The 20,848-nt window shown below is 39.7% G+C and overlaps 2 protein-coding genes across 2 annotated transcripts; both read right to left on the bottom strand.

Annotated features, from left to right (window-relative positions):
- Positions 1–947: 947 nt before the first annotated feature.
- LOC105966310 (uncharacterized) lies at positions 948–1,580 on the bottom strand. Its single transcript, XM_012990874.2, has one exon. It carries the CDS (start codon positions 1,578–1,580, stop codon positions 948–950), a length of 633 nt encoding a protein of 210 aa, XP_012846328.2.
- Positions 1,581–17,468: 15,888 nt separating this feature from the next.
- LOC105960127 (PKS-NRPS hybrid synthetase cheA-like) lies at positions 17,469–20,007 on the bottom strand. The gene is made up of 4 exons (XM_088821179.1): positions 19,981–20,007; positions 18,912–19,651; positions 18,317–18,823; positions 17,469–18,207 (listed from the first exon to the last, which is right to left on the bottom strand). Exons 1-4 carry the CDS (start codon positions 20,005–20,007, stop codon positions 17,469–17,471), a joined length of 2,013 nt encoding a protein of 670 aa, XP_088677305.1.
- Positions 20,008–20,848: the final 841 nt, after the last annotated feature.

Raw genomic sequence — 20,848 nt, forward strand, 5'->3', positions numbered from 1 at the left:
TTCGAACGAGCGTTAGGATTGACTCTGTTCGGAGAAATAACTCGGAGCACGGAGAATGATGTTGTTGTAGCAAAACGGGTTGTCGAAATTCGTATGTAGGAAAATAATGCCAATGTGTTTCATCATTAATAGTTCAAAATAATTAATACTCCATCCGTTTCATAGTATCTGTCGCTTTGGAGAACTTTTTTTGTTCCATATTATCTATCACTTTAAATTTCCAACACTCATTAATTACTTAATTTCCAGTTTATACCCTTATTAACTCTTTCCAATACTCTTTTTTTCAACTAATTCCTCTCTCTTATTAATTATAAGACAAGGACATTTTAGTCTAAAAGCATACATTTTCCTAAAATCAAGACACATTTAATAAAATTCTTAATCTTTGTGAAAAGCTTAAAAACGACCATTAAAATAGTTTTATGAAATTTCAAAACTGAAATGCTATTCATAGTGCGGTTTTTACCGGCTTGCAGTGCGATTTATTTCATTTGTAACTTTCCTAAAAAAAAAAACAAAATTCGCCCGCTATTTCGTGTATAAATACACGAAATCCACTCAACCATTTCGTATCTTTTCACACGAAATATAAGTGTTTATTGTTATAGAACACGAAGGACGAAACTGTTAGATTGAAAAAAATCGTGTATTTCGTGTAAACGTACACGAAATGTGACATCATATTTCGTGGAGTTTTCTACGAAATGGAAGACCATATTTCGTAGATTTTTCCACGAAATATGAAGTGACATTTCGTGGAATTCAGTACGAAATCACTAATTGATTTATTTTTTAATTAACCAATTTATTTCAGACACTCAAATTGACCTAAAAATTCAAATACAAATACAAATTGAACTAGAATTCAAATACAACTACAAATTGATCTAAATTTCAAATACAAATACAAATTCAACTAGATTCAGATACAACTACAAATTGAACTACCGACCAGACTTTAATTGTTCGTACAAGAGTAGTCGGGGTTTGTACGTTTTGAGTAAGTGCCTCAAGTTTTTAGCTCTATGGTGTACCCATGCCGGATGGATTGGTGGTAGTGGACTATTCGCGACCAAATTAACAAACATGAAATGATTGTTGTGCAATGTCACAACAATCATACATGATAAGTGACCACTGCCAAACATAGGAAGGTAAGTCATACTCCCTACTTGAGTCAAAAGTACCACTAATGCACTGTATCTGGTAGCAATGGCCAATCCCATTTCACTCATGTCCATCCAATAAGCTTGTGGACAAGGTCCTGAGGTCCAGTCACACTTGTGTATGACCTCAACGTATCCGGTACTGCCAAACATCGCCGTGTAGACACTAGCATGCTCGTATAACTCAATAAGCAACTCCCCTCTCACTTGCGGCCATCTTTCTTGATCCCCGTACACGGCTTGAGCAACGCACCGGTACCCACAGTTGCCATCCGCCATCACGTTAACATAATCTTGAATAAGACGGACCATAAATCTGGGCACGAAAGAATAAAAGTTGATTCCTTCATGTGCAGGTATTGTAGGGGCAGCAGATTCTTGTGTGGGAATACGAGAACCACGACCTTTCATCTTCGATTGAGGCGTTCCTGTTGGGATTCGGGCACGCGTACGCAGCGGAAAACAAAAATTTTATGCGAATTAAACTAGTTTAAAACACATAAGCACATGCCCGTTAAATGAAACCAATTAATTGCGTACCTTTGCGCTTCCAGCGAAATTAAAAACAACATACATGCTAATAATTTTAACCGAATTTAAATCAATTAACATGCTCGCGTTTAAACCAAATAACATGCTTGCAACGATTTGATCGATTACACATAATCACATAAAATAATACGAAACAAACATGAATACATAGGTTTAAACAAAACTCAAATCGAAACTAGGGTTTCGCGTGTTTACCTCTTGAAGCGTGAGGTAGGAGCGTATAGCACGTCGAGATTGCTACGGAAACCAATCCGTACAATCGGGGCAGCAATGGAATGCAGCGGCAGCAGCGGCGGATTGACCACGGCGGCGCGTGAGCTTCACGCGCGGACTTCCGGGGCGGCGCGTGGGGCAGCGTTGATACGCGTAAAACCTACGTATAAATAACCGCAAGTGTACAGTATCGCGTTTTGTAGAATAGTGAATTCCAGATATCGATCCACAGGGAATTAAGTTCCTAAATCTACCAAGTACCGTAATTATACTATCCTAAACTTTATCTAGACGGGAAAAAAAGATGGGAGATGACATGAAGCCAAAAGGAAACAAAAATAATAAAAACAACGGTCCGCCAGTATACGCGAGGAATTCCGACGTGTGATGGCTTCTAGGGTAAAATCCACCAGTGTATTATCGATAAAGATCTACAAATCCGAATCTATTGTCAATTCTATGTTCGCTAACCCAGACACTAAAGTACCCTAACCCCCGTCTCCAGTGTAGTTAGAGTCTACCCACAGGTCCGACGTCTCCGTTCAGAACCTGATATTAAGAGAGCATTTAGGTCAAGTCCTTAAGGGCTACCCGAGGTGCATCACGTCTCCGTTTCCACAACCCGAGCTATGCTTTCCTAAAATCAAACGAGAAATCCTCTCTCGAGTTCATTCCCATTTAGAATCAATTCAATTATTGGCCAAACAATCGAAAGCATTTAATACAGGAAAACATAAACAGAATCAAAGAACGACAAATAGATCACAGATCTGGAAATCAAAATCAATATATACAAGGTTTCATTTCCCTAAAAGAAAATGCTCAGTTCATTACAAACATAGCATCAAAATGAAGAACACGAGAAATTATAAACTAAACGTAAAGAAAAGCTTATGAAAAACCCGAGTCGAAACCCTCGTCGAAGCTTCCCGCGAAGAACTGGCGAGAACCGAAGAGAAAACCGAAGAAAAAGTCAAGAGAGAGTCGAGATCTTATCGAGATATGGAAAAATGAAAAGGAGACCTTCTATTTATAGTGAGAAATCAAAGAAAAATATCTAGTCTCGATTTCTGTGCCTAGATCGCGATCTGGGCTTCTTGGATCGCGATCTGGCAACCTCGAAAACTTCCCACCGCCTTCCCAGATCGCGATCCAGGAAGTGCAGATCGCGATCTGCCCCAACTTTTCGCTGCTACTGGAATTTGCCACCAGATCGCGATCCGGTGATGCTGGATCGCGATCTGGCCTCTGCATCAACTTCAAACACTGTTTTGACCCTTTTTCAGCCCGAATTCGACAATTGTGCATTTCACAAAAGTTGTAGCCCTTGAAGTTAGCTTTCTAAATCCACTTGACTCAGCTCAATCGGAGGTCGCATGAGAAAGTTATGCTTGAAATACCAAACACTGCCATAATCCGCGAGAATGCACTTTTGCACGTGTTTGGTTTGGTTCTCGGCTTCGCTTCCAAAATCGTTTCGAATCGGCAAAAATAGCTTCTCTTTACCTAAAATATAAATAAAACAAAAACAACATAATATATACAAATAAAGCCGAAAACTCGGACGAATGAAGACCAAAACACGAAGATTAGATAAGTAAAAGTTGCACAAAACGAACACTTATCACACCCTCAAACTTAGATCTTTACTCGTCCCGAGTAAATCAAAACAAAACTACGACACAAAAACAAAAACGACAAACGAAAGAAAAACTAAACCTAGGCCACTAACGTAGGGAATCACGATTGCATTTAGCGTATGCAACAAGCCTTTGAACCCCTGGGTACCCCCAAAGGACGAGTTGTGTCTCGTGAGGGTTTTCAGACAACACACCCACAAAGTTGCCGAATAGGTCAAAGCATTGCAATTAATTTCAAAGATGAAACGAGCTAGATAACCTAAAATCTTAGAATGGCATACGGCTTAAGGTATTCGACTTTCTTACCGACGCAATTAGTTGTTTCTACACCAAAATGAAAGATAGACTCAAGAATCCGTAATTAAACAATAAACACAATCATCGAGGGTTTTGAGTAGAAATGTGGGTGAAAAGTAAGTTTTGATTCTGAAATTCAAAAACTCGAGTTGGGCATAAGTAGGTCTCTTTATTCAAAATAAGAAATGACAACAACAATATTTTTGGTGATTTTCATCACAATTTTTTTTCTTTTCTCATTTTTTTTGAAACGGGCATAATCGTGACTCGTGCAAGGCTCGACACCACTGTGTTATCTCCCTGACCCATGTATCGAACTTTAGTCCAAGAAACCCCCAAGCTCGACAGCTCGAGAGCCTTAGGCGACGAGGTGCACCCAACGGGTTAAGCTCGAGTCAGAAAGGCGGGGAAATCAGAGCGTGAATCACAACAATACCACAAATTATTATTTTTATCTGCTTTTTTTTTTTTTTTTTTTTTTTTAACATCGAACATAAAATAAAAACGTAAAGACCATTGATAGAACTTTTAGCCAACAACTGGAAATCGTGAACACATAATTCAATTCTAACTCGCCCCCCAAACCTCAGGCTATTATACCCCTCAGAAAAGTGCGCTCAAGCTTAATCGGAAAGGATTCGAAAGGCTATCCACACAAGTTGCAAAAACGCAGTCGGAAGATACATCTATAATTAGCCGGTTATCCATAATTTCAATTTTAAAATCAACTAGCCCATCTACTAATTCATTAATTGCTTTGCTTCAATAGAATCCGGAAATGCAACTTACACTCGATCCTAAATGAGATGCATGTGACAAACATAACACAACTACGGAAATCGAAATACATAAACGAGACTAAATTATATGATATGCATGCAAAAGACCAAATCAAAATAAGCTAAACTCCCCCCAAACTTAAATCATGCATTGCCCTCAATGCGAAAATAAAAGAAAGGAGAAAGAAATACGCCCTGAACAGTCGTGCCGCAGATTGATCAGTGTTCTACGGTTGCAAAAGTGTTCTTTGGTTGCACGGGGTGCCGTCAATTTGGCACCGAGGGCGAATTGCCGGAATTGCCTAGACTTCCCGACTTCTTACTCTTCTTTCCTTGGGGACGAGATACCGACAAAAATCAAGAAAATGGGTGAATCTGGATTTAAACCAAAAAATGCAAAAATAAAAGAAAACTAACAAAATAAATGAAGAAAAATAAATAATGGGTTGCCTCCCATCCAGCGCCTGTTTTACTGTCGACGGCTCGACACAATTTGGACGGATTATGTCCAATCCAAAGCCTTGTAGATTGCGCATCCATCCGTCAATCTTGATACATACTTTGCAATCATATCATGGATTAGATTGCAATCTTGTAATGACCATCCCAACCCATGGTACTTTTCGTTTTCTGTGGAAATCAGTCGGTAGGAGACTAGGATGGGTTGCTTGCCTACCGATCTCTCAAACTCGTACACAAGATATTCGAGCTTTGGAGTAAGCTCTACCTCAAATTTGATACCCATCTCCTCTCTCACACTCAAATCCGGAGTTACGATGTGGAAAGGATTTTGTTCGTCAAGTTCCTCTACCACCATCTTCATCCCACTCTCATCACACGCAAAAGTATCTACAGAAATGGGATGAATAATTCCCTCAAGGTTCTCAACCTCATCGTTCATACGAAAATCTGTAAATACCTCGTTGTCTTCATAAAGGATGGTTGGATGTGGTTCATGACTGTGACATCTCTGAAAATTTTCAAAAATATTCGCCAGAAAGTGGAGTTCGTCTTGTAAATAGCACAAGTGCTCATTTGTCTGTGCAATTCCATTTTCTGGGTTGAACCTTCGATGTCTTTCAATATCCTCCAACTCTTTTTTAATGTAATCTGCTCTGGATTGAATCTTGCAAAGTGAGAGGTCAAAAATCGAGGCCATCAATGTATACAAATCTGTTAAAAACAATAAAAAAAAATCAAAAGAAAAAAAAGAAAAAAGTCTAAAGTAAAGTAAGGATAGTTGGTAACGATATTAGTAAATTCAAGATTAACTAATTCCCCGGCAACGGCGCCAAAAACTTGATACGCGTAAAACCTACGTATAAATAACCGCAAGTGTACAGTATCGCGTTTTGTAGAATAGTGAATTCCAGATATCGATCCACAGGGAATTAAGTTCCTAAATCTACCAAGTACCGTAATTATACTATCCTAAACTTTATCTAGACGGGAAAAAAAGATGGGAGATGACATGAAGCCAAAAGGAAACAAAAATAATAAAAACAACGGTCCGCCAGTATACGCGAGGAATTCCGACGTGTGATGGCTTCTAGGGTAAAATCCACCAGTGTATTATCGATAAAGATCTACAAATCCGAATCTATTGTCAATTCTATGTTCGCTAACCCAGACACTAAAGTACCCTAACCCCCGTCTCCAGTGTAGTTAGAGTCTACCCACAGGTCCGACGTCTCCGTTCAGAACCTGATATTAAGAGAGCATTTAGGTCAAGTCCTTAAGGGCTACCCGAGGTGCATCACGTCTCCGTTTCCACAACCCGAGCTATGCTTTCCTAAAATCAAACGAGAAATCCTCTCTCGAGTTCATTCCCATTTAGAATCAATTCAATTGTTGGCCAAACAATCGAAAGCATTTAATACAGGAAAACATAAACAGAATCAAAGAACGACAAATAGATCACAGATCTGGAAATCAAAATCAATATATACAAGGTTTCATTTCCCTAAAAGAAAATGCTCAGTTCATTACAAACATAGCATCAAAATGAAGAACACGAGAAATTATAAACTAAACGTAAAGAAAAGCTTATGAAAAACCCGAGTCGAAACCCTCGTCGAAGCTTCCCGCGAAGAACTGGCGAGAACCGAAGAGAAAACCGAAGAAAAAGTCAAGAGAGAGTCGAGATCTTATCGAGATATGGAAAAATGAAAAGGAGACCTTCTATTTATAGTGAGAAATCAAAGAAAAATATCTAGTCTCGATTTCTGTGCCTAGATCGCGATCTGGGCTTCTTGGATCGCGATCTGGCAACCTCGAAAACTTCCCACCGCCTTCCCAGATCGCGATCCAGGAAGTGCAGATCGCGATCTGCCCCAACTTTTCGCTGCTACTGGAATTTGCCACCAGATCGCGATCCGGTGATGCTGGATCGCGATCTGGCCTCTGCATCAACTTCAAACACTGTTTTGACCCTTTTTCAGCCCGAATTCGACAATTGTGCATTTCACAAAAGTTGTAGCCCTTGAAGTTAGCTTTCTAAATCCACTTGACTCAGCTCAATCGGAGGTCGCATGAGAAAGTTATGCTTGAAATACCAAACACTGCCATAATCCGCGAGAATGCACTTTTGCACGTGTTTGGTTTGGTTCTCGGCTTCGCTTCCAAAATCGTTTCGAATCGGCAAAAATAGCTTCTCTTTACCTAAAATATAAATAAAACAAAAACAACATAATATATACAAATAAAGCCGAAAACTCGGACGAATGAAGACCAAAACACGAAGATTAGATAAGTAAAAGTTGCACAAAACGAACACTTATCAAGCGTGCGGCTTCGGCTCGTGCGTTGCTCCTCGATTCTCCAATCTACAGTCTTCCTCCTCTCGGATTTCACCTCGTATACTTCGATCTACTAAAACGTGGCACTAGACACGAAGTAGTTAGAATTAACGGAAGAGAAGAAAGAAGAAAAGAATACCGAAAGAGATCGGCCAAGGGATGGCCGATTCCGGCGACGGGGCGGCGTCAACGGCGGAGGTGGCCGCGCGAGAGAGAGAGCGAGAGAGAGAGGTGGACGGCCGCTTAGGGTTAGGGTTTGTTATGTTTGTGCAAGGCCTATAAATCATGTATTTATAGTCCCTTGCATAAAACCCTAGCGGGCTTAAGTTGGACCGGGCCCAACAGCTTAAGCTTGTCAGTTCCTTTAATCGCTCGTCTCTCTCAATTCAATGTCCGAAAAATTGCAACGATTACATTTTCGGAATCATTATAATTTCCTCGTCATTACGAGTGCCATCTCTCATTTTCCAACTTTCCAAAAGTGGAAACTCTAGTTCAGTGCACTTTCTAAATTTGGAAACTTCCCGATTTAGAAAGTTCACTAATACGTTCGCCTATTCTTTTCCTTTTCTGATTCTCATTCATAATTCCAAATTACGAATGTTGGACTCAATCATATTGACTTCCAATCATGCAAAGATAAACTATTTTATCTCTGACCGTTTATTCAAAGATCTCATGTGCACGAGCAGTGTGACCCTCGATGGTTCAGGTGTAAGCTAGCCGTGGGCCCACAACCCTTTTGTGGTCAAAACTCGTCCCCTTCGAGTTATGATTAAGATGAAGCTCGTTTCACCTTAATCACCCAACGAATCAAGATTGGCGTCTAGCAACTACGCGTCATGATTCCCTAGATACAAATGAAGTGCCTGCAAGAACCTTCAGATATAGTTAACGTACAGTACGGTCCCTTCGATTCATATGTCCCGATCGAACTAGAGGCATTGGTTCATCGAGACCTCTTTATATGTTCGATGACGGTGCGATCGTTCTAAGTGTTGTAATCCTTACGTGCATGACTTAGAGAATCGAATTCTCTAATCATCACTTAGTCAGCTCTGGCCAGAGACTTAGAATGATTACAAACTTTCAGAACACACAGGACATCCAAGACTATTCTAGCGATCGAATCCCCGACTACAATGCACAGACCTCCCACTAGATTTCGGACTGCACGAACACTGGCCCTTGGGATGGTCCTCGGTGGAACTCAGGGACAGGTCACGATACAGCTGGTCCTCTAGTGAAGTCACGGTGATGTCTAGGTCATAAGGACTAATGGTGTACAACTATACCATAGATATCTCTACTCGATTATTGGGAACCACTTAGAGATTTCTAGGGTGAGGGAGTTCAGTGAACTCGTCAACTTACGAGCACCCACTTATGCATGCCGATATCACAATACCGTTTACTGATGAGATGCAGTACACATACACTAAGTGCTAGTCTTAATGGGAAAGGCCGATATCCTCATTAGTGGCGTAACCCTTCGACTAGGAACACGTTTAACAGTTATAATACTTAAGTAAATATCTCACGATCCTAACGATCAATTACTAGTACTTGTAATAACTGTAAGGACTATATCTATGCTTGTGACAAATGGACAAAGATATAGAATGCCAAGGTGTTTTATCATTAATACGAATAAAGGTTCGTTTATTACAATAATAAATACGAAAGACCACAGCCACAGGTTGGCTTGTTGGTCACCTACTCTAACAATCTCCCACTTGACCTAAAGCCAACTACCCATAAATCGCAATCCCATCGACTCTCGATGTTTCTCATGGACCGATCTCGGTAAAGGCTTCGTGAAGGGGTCTGCAACGTTCTCTTCCGAGGTGACTCGTTCAACCTTAACTTCACCTCTATCAATGATCTCTCGGATCACGTGATACTTCCTCAGAATATGCTTCGACTTCTGATGAGATCGTGGCTCCTTAGCTTGCGCCACGGCTCCGGTGTTATCACAGTACAACGGTACTGGATCACTAGCATCAGGAATGACACCCAACTCTTGGATGAATTTCCTTATCCAAGTCCCTTCTTTTGCAGCTTCGGACGCTGCAATGTATTCCGCTTCGGTAGTGGAATCGGCCGTCGTGCTTTGCTTGGAACTCTTCCAGCACACGGCACCACCATTAAGCGTGAATATAAATCCAGAATTCGACTTTGAGTCGTCCACGTCCGATTGAAAACTAGAGTCAGTGAAACCCTCTAATTTCAACTCGGCACCCCCATAGACCAAAAATATATCCTTAGTCCTTCGCAAATACTTGAGGATATCTTTCACGGCTTTCCAGTGAGCCGGGCCGGGGTTAGACTGATATCTGCTTGTGACACTCACAGCATATGCAATATCGGGTCTCGTACATAGCATGCCATACATTATGCTTCCTATGGCAGAAGCATAGGGCGTCCTTTTCATCTCCTCGATTTCACTAGGTGTTTGGGGACACATAGATTTCGAGAGACGAACCCCATGGGACATTGGCAAGAATCCCTTCTTGGATTCTTCCATGCTAAACCGTTTCATAACGGTGTCTATGTACAGGCTTTGGGATAAGCCAAGCATCTTTCTTGCTCTATCTCTATAGATGCGTATTCCTAATACATAAGATGCTTCTCCCAAATCCTTCATTGAGAAACGTGTGGACAACCATGCTTTCGTTTGCTGCAACATTCCTACATCATTCCCAATGAGCAGAATGTCATCAACGTAAAGCACTAAAAATATTACTGCCCTCCCACTAACCTTCTTGTATACACAAGGTTCCTCCGGATTCTTCTCAAAATCAAACTCTTTGATAGTTGAGTCGAACCTAATGTTCCAACTACGGGATGCTTGCTTCAATCCATAAATGGATCGCTGGAGCTTGCAAACCTTTTGCTCACTTCCAGAAGATATGAAGCCTTCCGGCTGCGCCATGTAAATTTCTTCCTCAATATCTCCATTAAGGAAGGCGGTCTTCACATCCATTTGCCATATCTCGTAGTTGTACCACGCAGCTATGGCCAGCAAAATCCTAATGGACTTCAGCATCGCGACTGGCGAAAAGGTTTCCTCATAGTCAACCCCTTGCCTTTGAGTGTATCCTTTTGCTACCAATCTAGCTTTATAGGTCGATACCTTTCCATCAACTCCAATTTTCTTCTTATAGATCCACTTGCAGCCTATAGGAACAATTCCTTTGGGTGGATCTACCAAGGTCCATACCTTGTTGGAGTACATGGAGTCCATTTCGGATTTCATGGCAGTTAGCCAATGTCCCATGTCCGCATCCGATACGGCCTCATTGTATGTTCTTGGATCTCGTCCAAGATCAACATGATCTTCATCATTTTCGAGGAGGAATAACCTATCCGGCATTTTCCGAACTCTTTCGGATCTACGTACCGTAGGTTCAGGAGGTATATTAGTGGTTTGTTGTATTGGTTCGATTGCTTGTTCTTGCGTTTGAACTTCATTTTGTGGTTCTTGAACTACTTCAAGTTCTATCATGCTGCCCTTTCTATCGGATAGAAACTCCCTTTCCAAAAAGGTGGCATTTCTCGAAACAAACGTCTTTGCTTCTTTGACATAGTAGAACTCGTATCCCATCGAGTCTTCGGGATACCCCACAAAATAGCACAAGTCGGATTTACTATCCAACTTATCTCCCATTAATCGCTTCACATAAGCGGGACAACCCCATATCCTAATATGTTTGTAGTTGGGTTTCCGGGAATGCCAAAGTTCATAAGGTGTGGATTTAACTGCTTTGGTGTTAACTCTATTCAGCAAATACGCGGCAGTACGAAGTGCATGACCCCATAAGTATGCCGGTAAGTTTGTGAACCCCATCATTGATCGAACCATATCTAATAAAGTTCGATTCCGACGTTCGGATACTCCATTAAGTTGAGGAGTTCCCGGTGGAGTCCATTGGGACTGTATCCCATTTTCTTTTAGATAGTCAATGAACTCGATGCTCAAGTATTCTCCACCACGATCGGATCGTAGCTTCTTAATACTTCGTCCGAGTTGCTTTTCTACTTCATGTCTAAAATCTTTGAACCTTTCAAATGTTTCAGACTTGTACTTCATCAAGTACACATACCCATACCTAGAATAATCGTCGGTAAAGGTAGCGAAGTAGTTATATCCACCCTTCGCACTAACACTTAGTGGACCACATACGTCTGTATGGATCAAATCCAAAAGACCCTCGGCTCGTTCCATTTTCCCTTTGTAGGGTGACTTGGTCATTTTCCCTTTAAGGCAAGATTCACAAGTTTGTAGTGATTTCACGTCCTCCAAAGAGAACAATCCTTCACTAACAAAATCGTTCATCCTTCTTAAAGAGACATGACCTAATCTAGCGTGCCAAAGTTGTGCGGGGTTTTGATCTATCTCCTTACGTTTTGCTGATATAACATTAATAGGTATTTCACTTGGATTTAGTTCATACAAGTTGTTTAATAGTCGTCCTTTGCAAATTAAATTCTCATTCTTTTGTATAATGCAAATCGAATTTCCAAAAATAAAAGTAAAACCTTCAATATCTAATGCAGGAATAGAAATAAGGTTTCTAATGAGCGACGGAACAAATAAACAATCGTTCAAAACAATAGGAAAACTAGAATCCAAAACATTTAAGTAAATTGTGCCAATGGCTTCAGCAGCAACTCTTGCTCCATTCCCCATCCTTAGGTAGGTCTCACCCGCTCTAAGCCTTCGACTTCTTGTCATTAGCTGCAAATCATTGCACAAATGTGAGCCACAGCCCGTATCCAATACCCAAGAAGAAGAGTTGACAGACAAATTTACGTCAATGAAATACGTACCCTTTTCAGAACCTTTCTGCTTCAGGTAAGCCTTGCAGTTGCGGCGCCAATGTCCTTTCTTTCCACAGTGATGGCAAGCATCATCAACTTGTTTGCTAACCTTTGCCTTGGGGCCCCCACTACCTTCACCCACTTCGAACTTGCTGTTAGGGAAGGGAACTCTTTCCTTTCTCTTCTTTTGGAAAGAACTCTTCTTTCCAGAAGTAGCAGCAATGAGAACAGACTTCTCTTTCTTAATGGTGGACTCGAAGCTGACCAACATGTTCATTAACTCATCCAAGGGAGGATCTAGTTTGTTCATGTTGAAGTTCACTATGAACGATTCATAGGAACTAGGAAGAGACAACAGGATCAAATCCAACGAGAGCTCGGCCGGGAGGGTGACATCAAGATTCACTAGCTTTTCAAGGAGAGTGATCATTTTGAGACAGTGCTCGTGGACCGAAGTCCCTTCGCGCAGTCTCGCTGTGATCAACTCCTTTGTAGCAGCGTACCTCGATGCCCTAATATTCTCACTGTACATGCTATCGAGATGAGCCTTTATATCGAAAGCATGCAAGTGAGACTCATATTTCCTCGCAAGCGCGGGCTCCATGGCGGCTATCATATAGCACCTAGCATGAGTGTCATCTTTCTTCCAAACTTCATAAGTTTCCTTTTCAGCATCAGTCGCTGTGGCAGGTATTGTGGCGGGAAGTCTCTCGTTCAAAACATAGAGACGCCCCTCAACGGTTAGTACAAGCTTAAGACTACGCAACCAATCTAGGTAATTAGGGCCATTGAGTTTATTGTCGAGGATTGACATTATGGGATTCTTAGACATAATTATCTGAGACATATAGAGAAGAGGATTATTAGAGATTCGCGTTAAATGATTGCTACAATTAAATGTTTGGACTTATGTTATTTAATTGTTCTCCCACTAATTTTATCGAGTTCCACTTCCCTCTAGTAGACAAACGAGAAAACTGATTTTTCTTAATGGGCTTTAGGTCCAATAGACAAATATAACCCGTAGTTAATCTAGCCCGATTATATTTGCCCAAAGGTAGATCACAATCAATCATATCCACAATATGACCCTAAATTAATTTTCCTCACACTTGATAATGACCTAAGTTAATCTCGTGAATATCAAAATCGTCGTGTGTCAAGTCTAACCTACCAATCAAAGATGCTCATAGAACTTGATTATGCCAAACTAATGCAGTCCCTAGTTAATCTAGCCGACCACGTTAATCCAACATAACCCTTTTCTACGGCTACCTTCATCATTATGTCAATTGAATTACAGCTTACTCTACCATAGCTAGGGCTGTGCGTTGGTTGGTTTGGTTAAAAACCAGGCATAAAACCAACCCAAACCATCCAACCAACTTTGCTAAATATTGGAAACCGTTATCGACCCAACTTACATGGGTTGGGTGATGGTTGAAAACCAATTTAATGGGTTGGTTGGTGGTTTGGTTGATGGGTCATCCATCTAAATATTTTTTAATTTTTTTTTAATATTTTATTACTTGGTACAACGCTATATTTTTTATAAATTAAATGCGACTAGTTCAATAATATTCAAATAAAAGATTCAAAACATTACGTGCATATATATTGCAATTAAACATAACTAGTTCAACAAATAATAATCGTCCAAATATTTAGACTGTATGTCTTAAAATTAAAATAGTTCAAATTAGATAATTAAGTTAGATTTATTGCTTTAAGGATTTTGGTCAATATTAAACAATTTAATAAATGTGATATAAAATAGAAATTTGAAATTAAAAATATTAAATATTTTAATTAAAATTAACAAATAATAAATTAATGAATAAAGTTGGTTGGCCGATATTAACCGACTAACCAACTTTTTAGCATATTAGAAACCATTATCGACCCAACTATACATGGGTTGGTTGACATTATCGACCCAACTTAAATGGGTCGGTTGATGGTTGATTAACCATCACAAATTGTGGGTCGAAAATGGGTTGGTTGATGGTTAAAACCGATCCATGCACAGCCCTAACCATAGCACTCCCCGCTAACACGGCTTACTGCACTATAGTAAAGGGCTACACATAATCCAACCGTTGGCAGAAGGAAAGAAATAACTCAACAGATTGGGTTTTCCTTTATAGCTTGAAATGATTCTTAATTGAATTAAGAATGAGGGATTTTATTTAAAAGTTTTATCTCATCAGAAGGTTTTGATTGGTCTATGTGATTCCTACATCTATGTTCTCTAAAGGTATATGGAAGCGCATATTGTCCTAAGAGGAACATACGACCTAACTACATAATTAATTACATTAATTAATTATCGGGGTTTTCAAAATAATTATAGAACCTCAACTAGCATAAATCATTCAAATAATGTTGAGGTACTATTAATCAAGTTGAACTATAATCAATATTATATATGTGTTCTATTAATTGAAATCAATTTAACAATTTAAATCAATTTAATTAATCTAACACCTATTTACTAAAATAGATGATTGTCGATCCAATTATCTAATTGGGATTAATTGAAAATAATTTTCCAAAAATTAAAATCAATTTGTTTTAAGTATAATTTTAGAAATCTGAAATAATTTTTTTTTTTTTTTTATTTTCAGTGAACCGGTTCGGCCCGGTCCAGCTGACCCAAATCAGTGGGCCGGGTCAGTCGGACCGGGAACCGGTCTGACCGACCCGAATCCACGTGGATTCGGTCAACTAAATCGTGCACAACCATCGAACCGGCCGGTTCGACCGGTTCGATCCGAACAATTAAAAAACCGATGTTTTAAAACAATTTCAGATCCGATTTTCCAATTTTAAACAATTTTAAAGCTGGAAAAATTCTAAACAATATTTCAAAAATATTTTAAACTTACGAAAACTCCCAATTACATAATACGACTATCACTACTTTAATAAATCGAACATGCATATTAAAACGAACGCAATTAATTGCGCAACGAGCTCTGATACCACTGTTGGGATTCGGGCACGCGTACGCAGCGGAAAACAAAAATTTTATGCGAATTAAACTAGTTTAAAACACATAAGCACATGCCCGTTAAATGAAACCAATTAATTGCGTACCTTTGCGCTTCCAGCAAAATTAAAAACAACATACATGCTAATAATTTTAACCGAATTTAAATCAATTAACATGCTCGCGTTTAAACCAAATAACATGCTTGCAACGATTTGATCGATTACACATAATCACATAAAATAATACGAAACAAACATGAATACATAGGTTTAAACAAAACTCAAATCGAAACTAGGGTTTCGCGTGTTTACCTCTTGAAGCGTGAGGTAGGAGCGTATAGCACGTCGAGATTGCTACGGAAACCAATCCGTACAATCGGGGCAGCAATGGAATGCAGCGGCAGCAGCGGCGGATTGACCACGGCGGCGCGTGAGCTTCACGCGCGGACTTCCGGGGCGGCGCGTGGGGCAGCGTGCGGCTTCGGCTCGTGCGTTGCTCCTCGATTCTCCAATCTACAGTCTTCCTCCTCTCGGATTTCACCTCGTATACTTCGATCTACTAAAACGTGGCACTAGACACGAAGTAGTTAGAATTAACGGAAGAGAAGAAAGAAGAAAAGAATACCGAAAGAGATCGGCCAAGGGATGGCCGATTCCGGCGACGGGGCGGCGTCAACGGCGGAGGTGGCCGCGCGAGAGAGAGAGCGAGAGAGAGAGGTGGACGGCCGCTTAGGGTTAGGGTTTGTTATGTTTGTGCAAGGCCTATAAATCATGTATTTATAGTCCCTTGCATAAAACCCTAGCGGGCTTAAGTTGGACCGGGCCCAACAGCTTAAGCTTGTCAGTTCCTTTAATCGCTCGTCTCTCTCAATTCAATGTCCGAAAAATTGCAACGATTACATTTTCGGAATCATTATAATTTCCTCGTCATTACGAGTGCCATCTCTCATTTTCCAACTTTCCAAAAGTGGAAACTCTAGTTCAGTGCACTTTCTAAATTTGGAAACTTCCCGATTTAGAAAGTTCACTAATACGTTCGCCTATTCTTTTCCTTTTCTGATTCTCATTCATAATTCCAAATTACGAATGTTGGACTCAATCATATTGACTTCCAATCATGCAAAGATAAACTATTTTATCTCTGACCGTTTATTCAAAGATCTCATGTGCACGAGCAGTGTGACCCTCGATGGTTCAGGTGTAAGCTAGCCGTGGGCCCACAACCCTTTTGTGGTCAAAACTCGTCCCCTTCGAGTTATGATTAAGATGAAGCTCGTTTCACCTTAATCACCCAACGAATCAAGATTGGCGTCTAGCAACTACGCGTCATGATTCCCTAGATACAAATGAAGTGCCTGCAAGAACCTTCAGATATAGTTAACGTACAGTACGGTCCCTTCGATTCATATGTCCCGATCGAACTAGAGGCATTGGTTCATCGAGACCTCTTTATATGTTCGATGACGGTGCGATCGTTCTAAGTGTTGTAATCCTTACGTGCATGACTTAGAGAATCGAATTCTCTAATCATCACTTAGTCAGCTCTGGCCAGAGACTTAGAATGATTACAAACTTTCAGAACACACAGGACATCCAAGACTATTCTAGCGATCGAATCCCCGACTACAATGCACAGACCTCCCACTAGATTTCGGACTGCACGAACACTGGCCCTTGGGATGGTCCTCGGTGGAACTCAGGGACAGGTCACGATACAGCTGGTCCTCTAGTGAAGTCACGGTGATGTCTAGGTCATAAGGACTAATGGTGTACAACTATACCATAGATATCTCTACTCGATTATTGGGAACCACTTAGAGATTTCTAGGGTGAGGGAGTTCAGTGAACTCGTCAACTTACGAGCACCCACTTATGCATGCCGATATCACAATACCGTTTACTGATGAGATGCAGTACACATACACTAAGTGCTAGTCTTAATGGGAAAGGCCGATATCCTCATTAGTGGCGTAACCCTTCGACTAGGAACACGTTTAACAGTTATAATACTTAAGTAAATATCTCACGATCCTAACGATCAATTACTAGTACTTGTAATAACTGTAAGGACTATATCTATGCTTGTGACAAAGGGACAAAGATATAGAATGCCAAGGTGTTTTATCATTAATACGAATAAAGGTTCGTTTATTACAATAATAAATACGAAAGACCACAGCCACAGGTTGGCTTGTTGGTCACCTACTCTAACAGTTCCATCAGTGCTTCTCTCAACCTTTGTTTTAGGAATCTTTGCACCAGATGAGTTTGGCGACCCTTGGAACCACAAGACGACTTAATTGTCTGATCATCATCAATATGATACTGCCATCCAGAAGGGTCTCTCTTTGTCGAGTTATTCTTTGGTCGTCCTTTGGTCTTAACAAATGATGGCTCGGACAGATGCGACGTAGACGGATAAACGATGCCACGCAATGAGGCCACGGCATTTATCTTACTCGTGTAATTCATCTTCTTCAAATTGCAATTCAGGTCATCAATCTGTCTATCCACAATCTCCTCGCGGTTTACTTGATACTCAGGTAGCTCCGAAGGCTCAATTGCCATGGTACTCCAGAATGGATGCAAGTTTGAAATGACGAACGTGTCATTATCTTCCATTTTCTGCACAATTTTGCACGCGCATGGGAGCCCATGAGTATTCCAAAGATAGTGTGTGCAAATACTCGGATCTTGCATCGCCGGGGACTCCATCTCTTCATCCAATTTCTCTAATGCCAGATGCGTAACATAACAAATCAAACCCTGAAAACACGACCATGCTGCAGTATGCTTCCTTATCTTGGATGATAATGAAAAATCGCACTTCAGCTCACTAATTTGGATATAAACTTGGTCCCGAAGTTTGCCTTGCACGCTATCCAGACCTCCGGTCGAAACATTTAACCAACCCTTCGCCGAAGAATGTGCACTCTCCACCCTATCCAATTACAACAACAATCAGAGCATACAATGACAATCAAATTACAAAATAAATATTATTTTTATATAATATCTTTTATCATTTAAATAACTAAAACATGTAATACCTGTTGGTGCTCGTGTTGCCAAAATGATACACATTGCGAGTATAGGCTCGAACAAACTTCTCCTTGTATATCAACCACGTATCATTCAAATATTGTATCAGCCTAAGATACCCTGCATACCGTCCAACAATTTCATTGTAATTGTAATGATACTCTTCTTCGGTTTCTGATTTCACCAGCTTAGCCCACAGCACACGTCGGAATATTAGACCTTGGTCCTTGTTGCCTCCCATAAATTTCGTTGCATTTGCCTCAACATTTCTGTTTATATGGAATATACACAACATATGATACGAAAATGGGAAGACATTTGGCAGTGCTTTCAAAAGACCCAACTCTCTGTCTGTCAAGATCGCATCAGGTTCGACACAATCTAGCAACTCTTTCAAACAATTCAAAGTCCACTCGTAGGTGTCTGCATCTTCATGCGACATAAATGCAACAACAATTGTAAAATTCCTCCCAACTGGAGTTATCCCAATTATTTCCAAAAGAGGCATTCCATACCTACAACAATGTTGTTTTTACTTATTTAAACAATACAAGACATTAAAACACAATAATCGTAATTTAAACAATCGTAATTTTTACTTACTTATTGGTTTTGTATGTGCAGTCCATCAATATAACATACGGGAACAGCCGTAATAACTTAATAGATTCGGGACATGCAAACATAATATCTGTAATCGTGTTGCTCGTTTCACTATCGACGCGATGCCAATATCGATACTCGCCTTTTTGAAAGTTATGCATCATAAACTGAATAACAGTCATGCCCTCCATTTCCTCAGATTTAATCTTGGCCAACTCATTGTAAACATGCTTCATAGAGGTTTGTATCGTCGGATCATCTTTCCTCAGTCTATCCATGATCAACATTGGCTTCACGTGAGAATTTCGCAATTCTTTAATTCTTACTTTCTGTTGTGGAGTTATACGACTAGTCGTACCTTGTCCGTGAGGAAACAAAGCCGGACGATGACTATGCCTGCCATCGCTGACAGTCAACCGCCATAATTCATCAAACCTTGACCTTTTGCCAATCAATTTGAACGGACAACCACATTTTTTTGTTCCTGTGTTTCTAGGATCTTCCATATCGATATTCGTTTGTCGGCCATGTCCGTATTTGTCACACATCATGTACTGTGTATTCTCCCTTCTAGACTGACAAATCAAACGGTGACAATGACTAACTGTAGTTTCTTTCGCCCAGTTGATTAATTCTTCACTACTGCCGAACACAATATCAACTTGGAAGAAGTGAGAGAAATCTTCATATTCATTTCGATCCAAAACCGAGGGATCAAAATACAAATTGTCGTCATATGGCTGCGTAAATACAAAAAAAAGGTTAGATACTTGCACAAAAAAATTTAATAACCATACTAGGTATTTCGTGTACAATTACACGAAATATATGTATACATTTCGTGTAGTACTGCACGAAATGAATAACAAAACAGTTTTACTGCTATTTCGTGTGACTTTACACGAAATAATAGGTATAATTTCGTAGTATTGTACACGAAATGACTGGAAAACACGAATAAAGTGTTCATTTCGTGCAAAACACCACGAAATGACTTGAATAGTTTCGTGATATTCTACACGAAACGACTGAAAATCGAAAAAAATCACACTAAAACGTATTTTTTTACCTCATTTACGGGATCGATGTTGGCCATCTTGATAATCGTTGGGTTTTAACTGATTTCTACGAAAACAAATCACGATCTACGAAAGTCGAAATATTTGGAGGTTGAGAGGATTTTGTAAAAGGTTAAAGTGTTTTTTGACAAATGAATTATTTCGCACTGTAGCTGGAAAAAATCGCACTGATAATAGCAAGCCCCTTTCAAAATGATTCTAAATATGCACATTTTGCCATAACATCATTATATCATAACCATTGGTTGTTTCTATGCTACACCCGGTGAAGGTTACACTGGGTGATTTTTTACCGTTGATCTACACACACCAATGTAAGTGTGTGTTTATGTGTATATGAATGATAAAAATCTACCCGGTATATTTCACCCGGTGTAGCATAATATAAGCCCATAACCATTCATCATTTAACAACAATTAATATCAAATCAACAAAAAATACTTCAATGTTCAAACTTTCCAATATGATAATTGATAATAATATTTAGACTTCCAATACCCACTTACAAAAATCACATTATTTATTTATAAATTAAACGACATTTTATTAATATAGTTGGTTGACCAATAATTATTAATCAGCTGATTTTTTATTATATTATAAACCATCAACCCACTCGCTATAAATCAATTGGTTGAATTGGTTGAATTGTTATTGGGCCGACTTCCGTTTTCCACAGAATCTTACAGTGGGCTGTCACACAGCTAATTAAGAATATCCAAATCGGTAAATTACCCGACCCGTTACGCAATCAAAACCCATGTCACCATGTGTATATATATATTACGTATTTTTTCTTGAGTAATATATATATATATATATATATATATATATATATATATATATATATATATATA

The sequence above is a fragment of the Erythranthe guttata genome, chromosome 8 (assembly GCF_056151865.1).
Source record: "Erythranthe guttata isolate IM_541 chromosome 8, IM_541, whole genome shotgun sequence".
Classification (NCBI taxonomy): domain Eukaryota; kingdom Viridiplantae; phylum Streptophyta; class Magnoliopsida; order Lamiales; family Phrymaceae; genus Erythranthe; species Erythranthe guttata.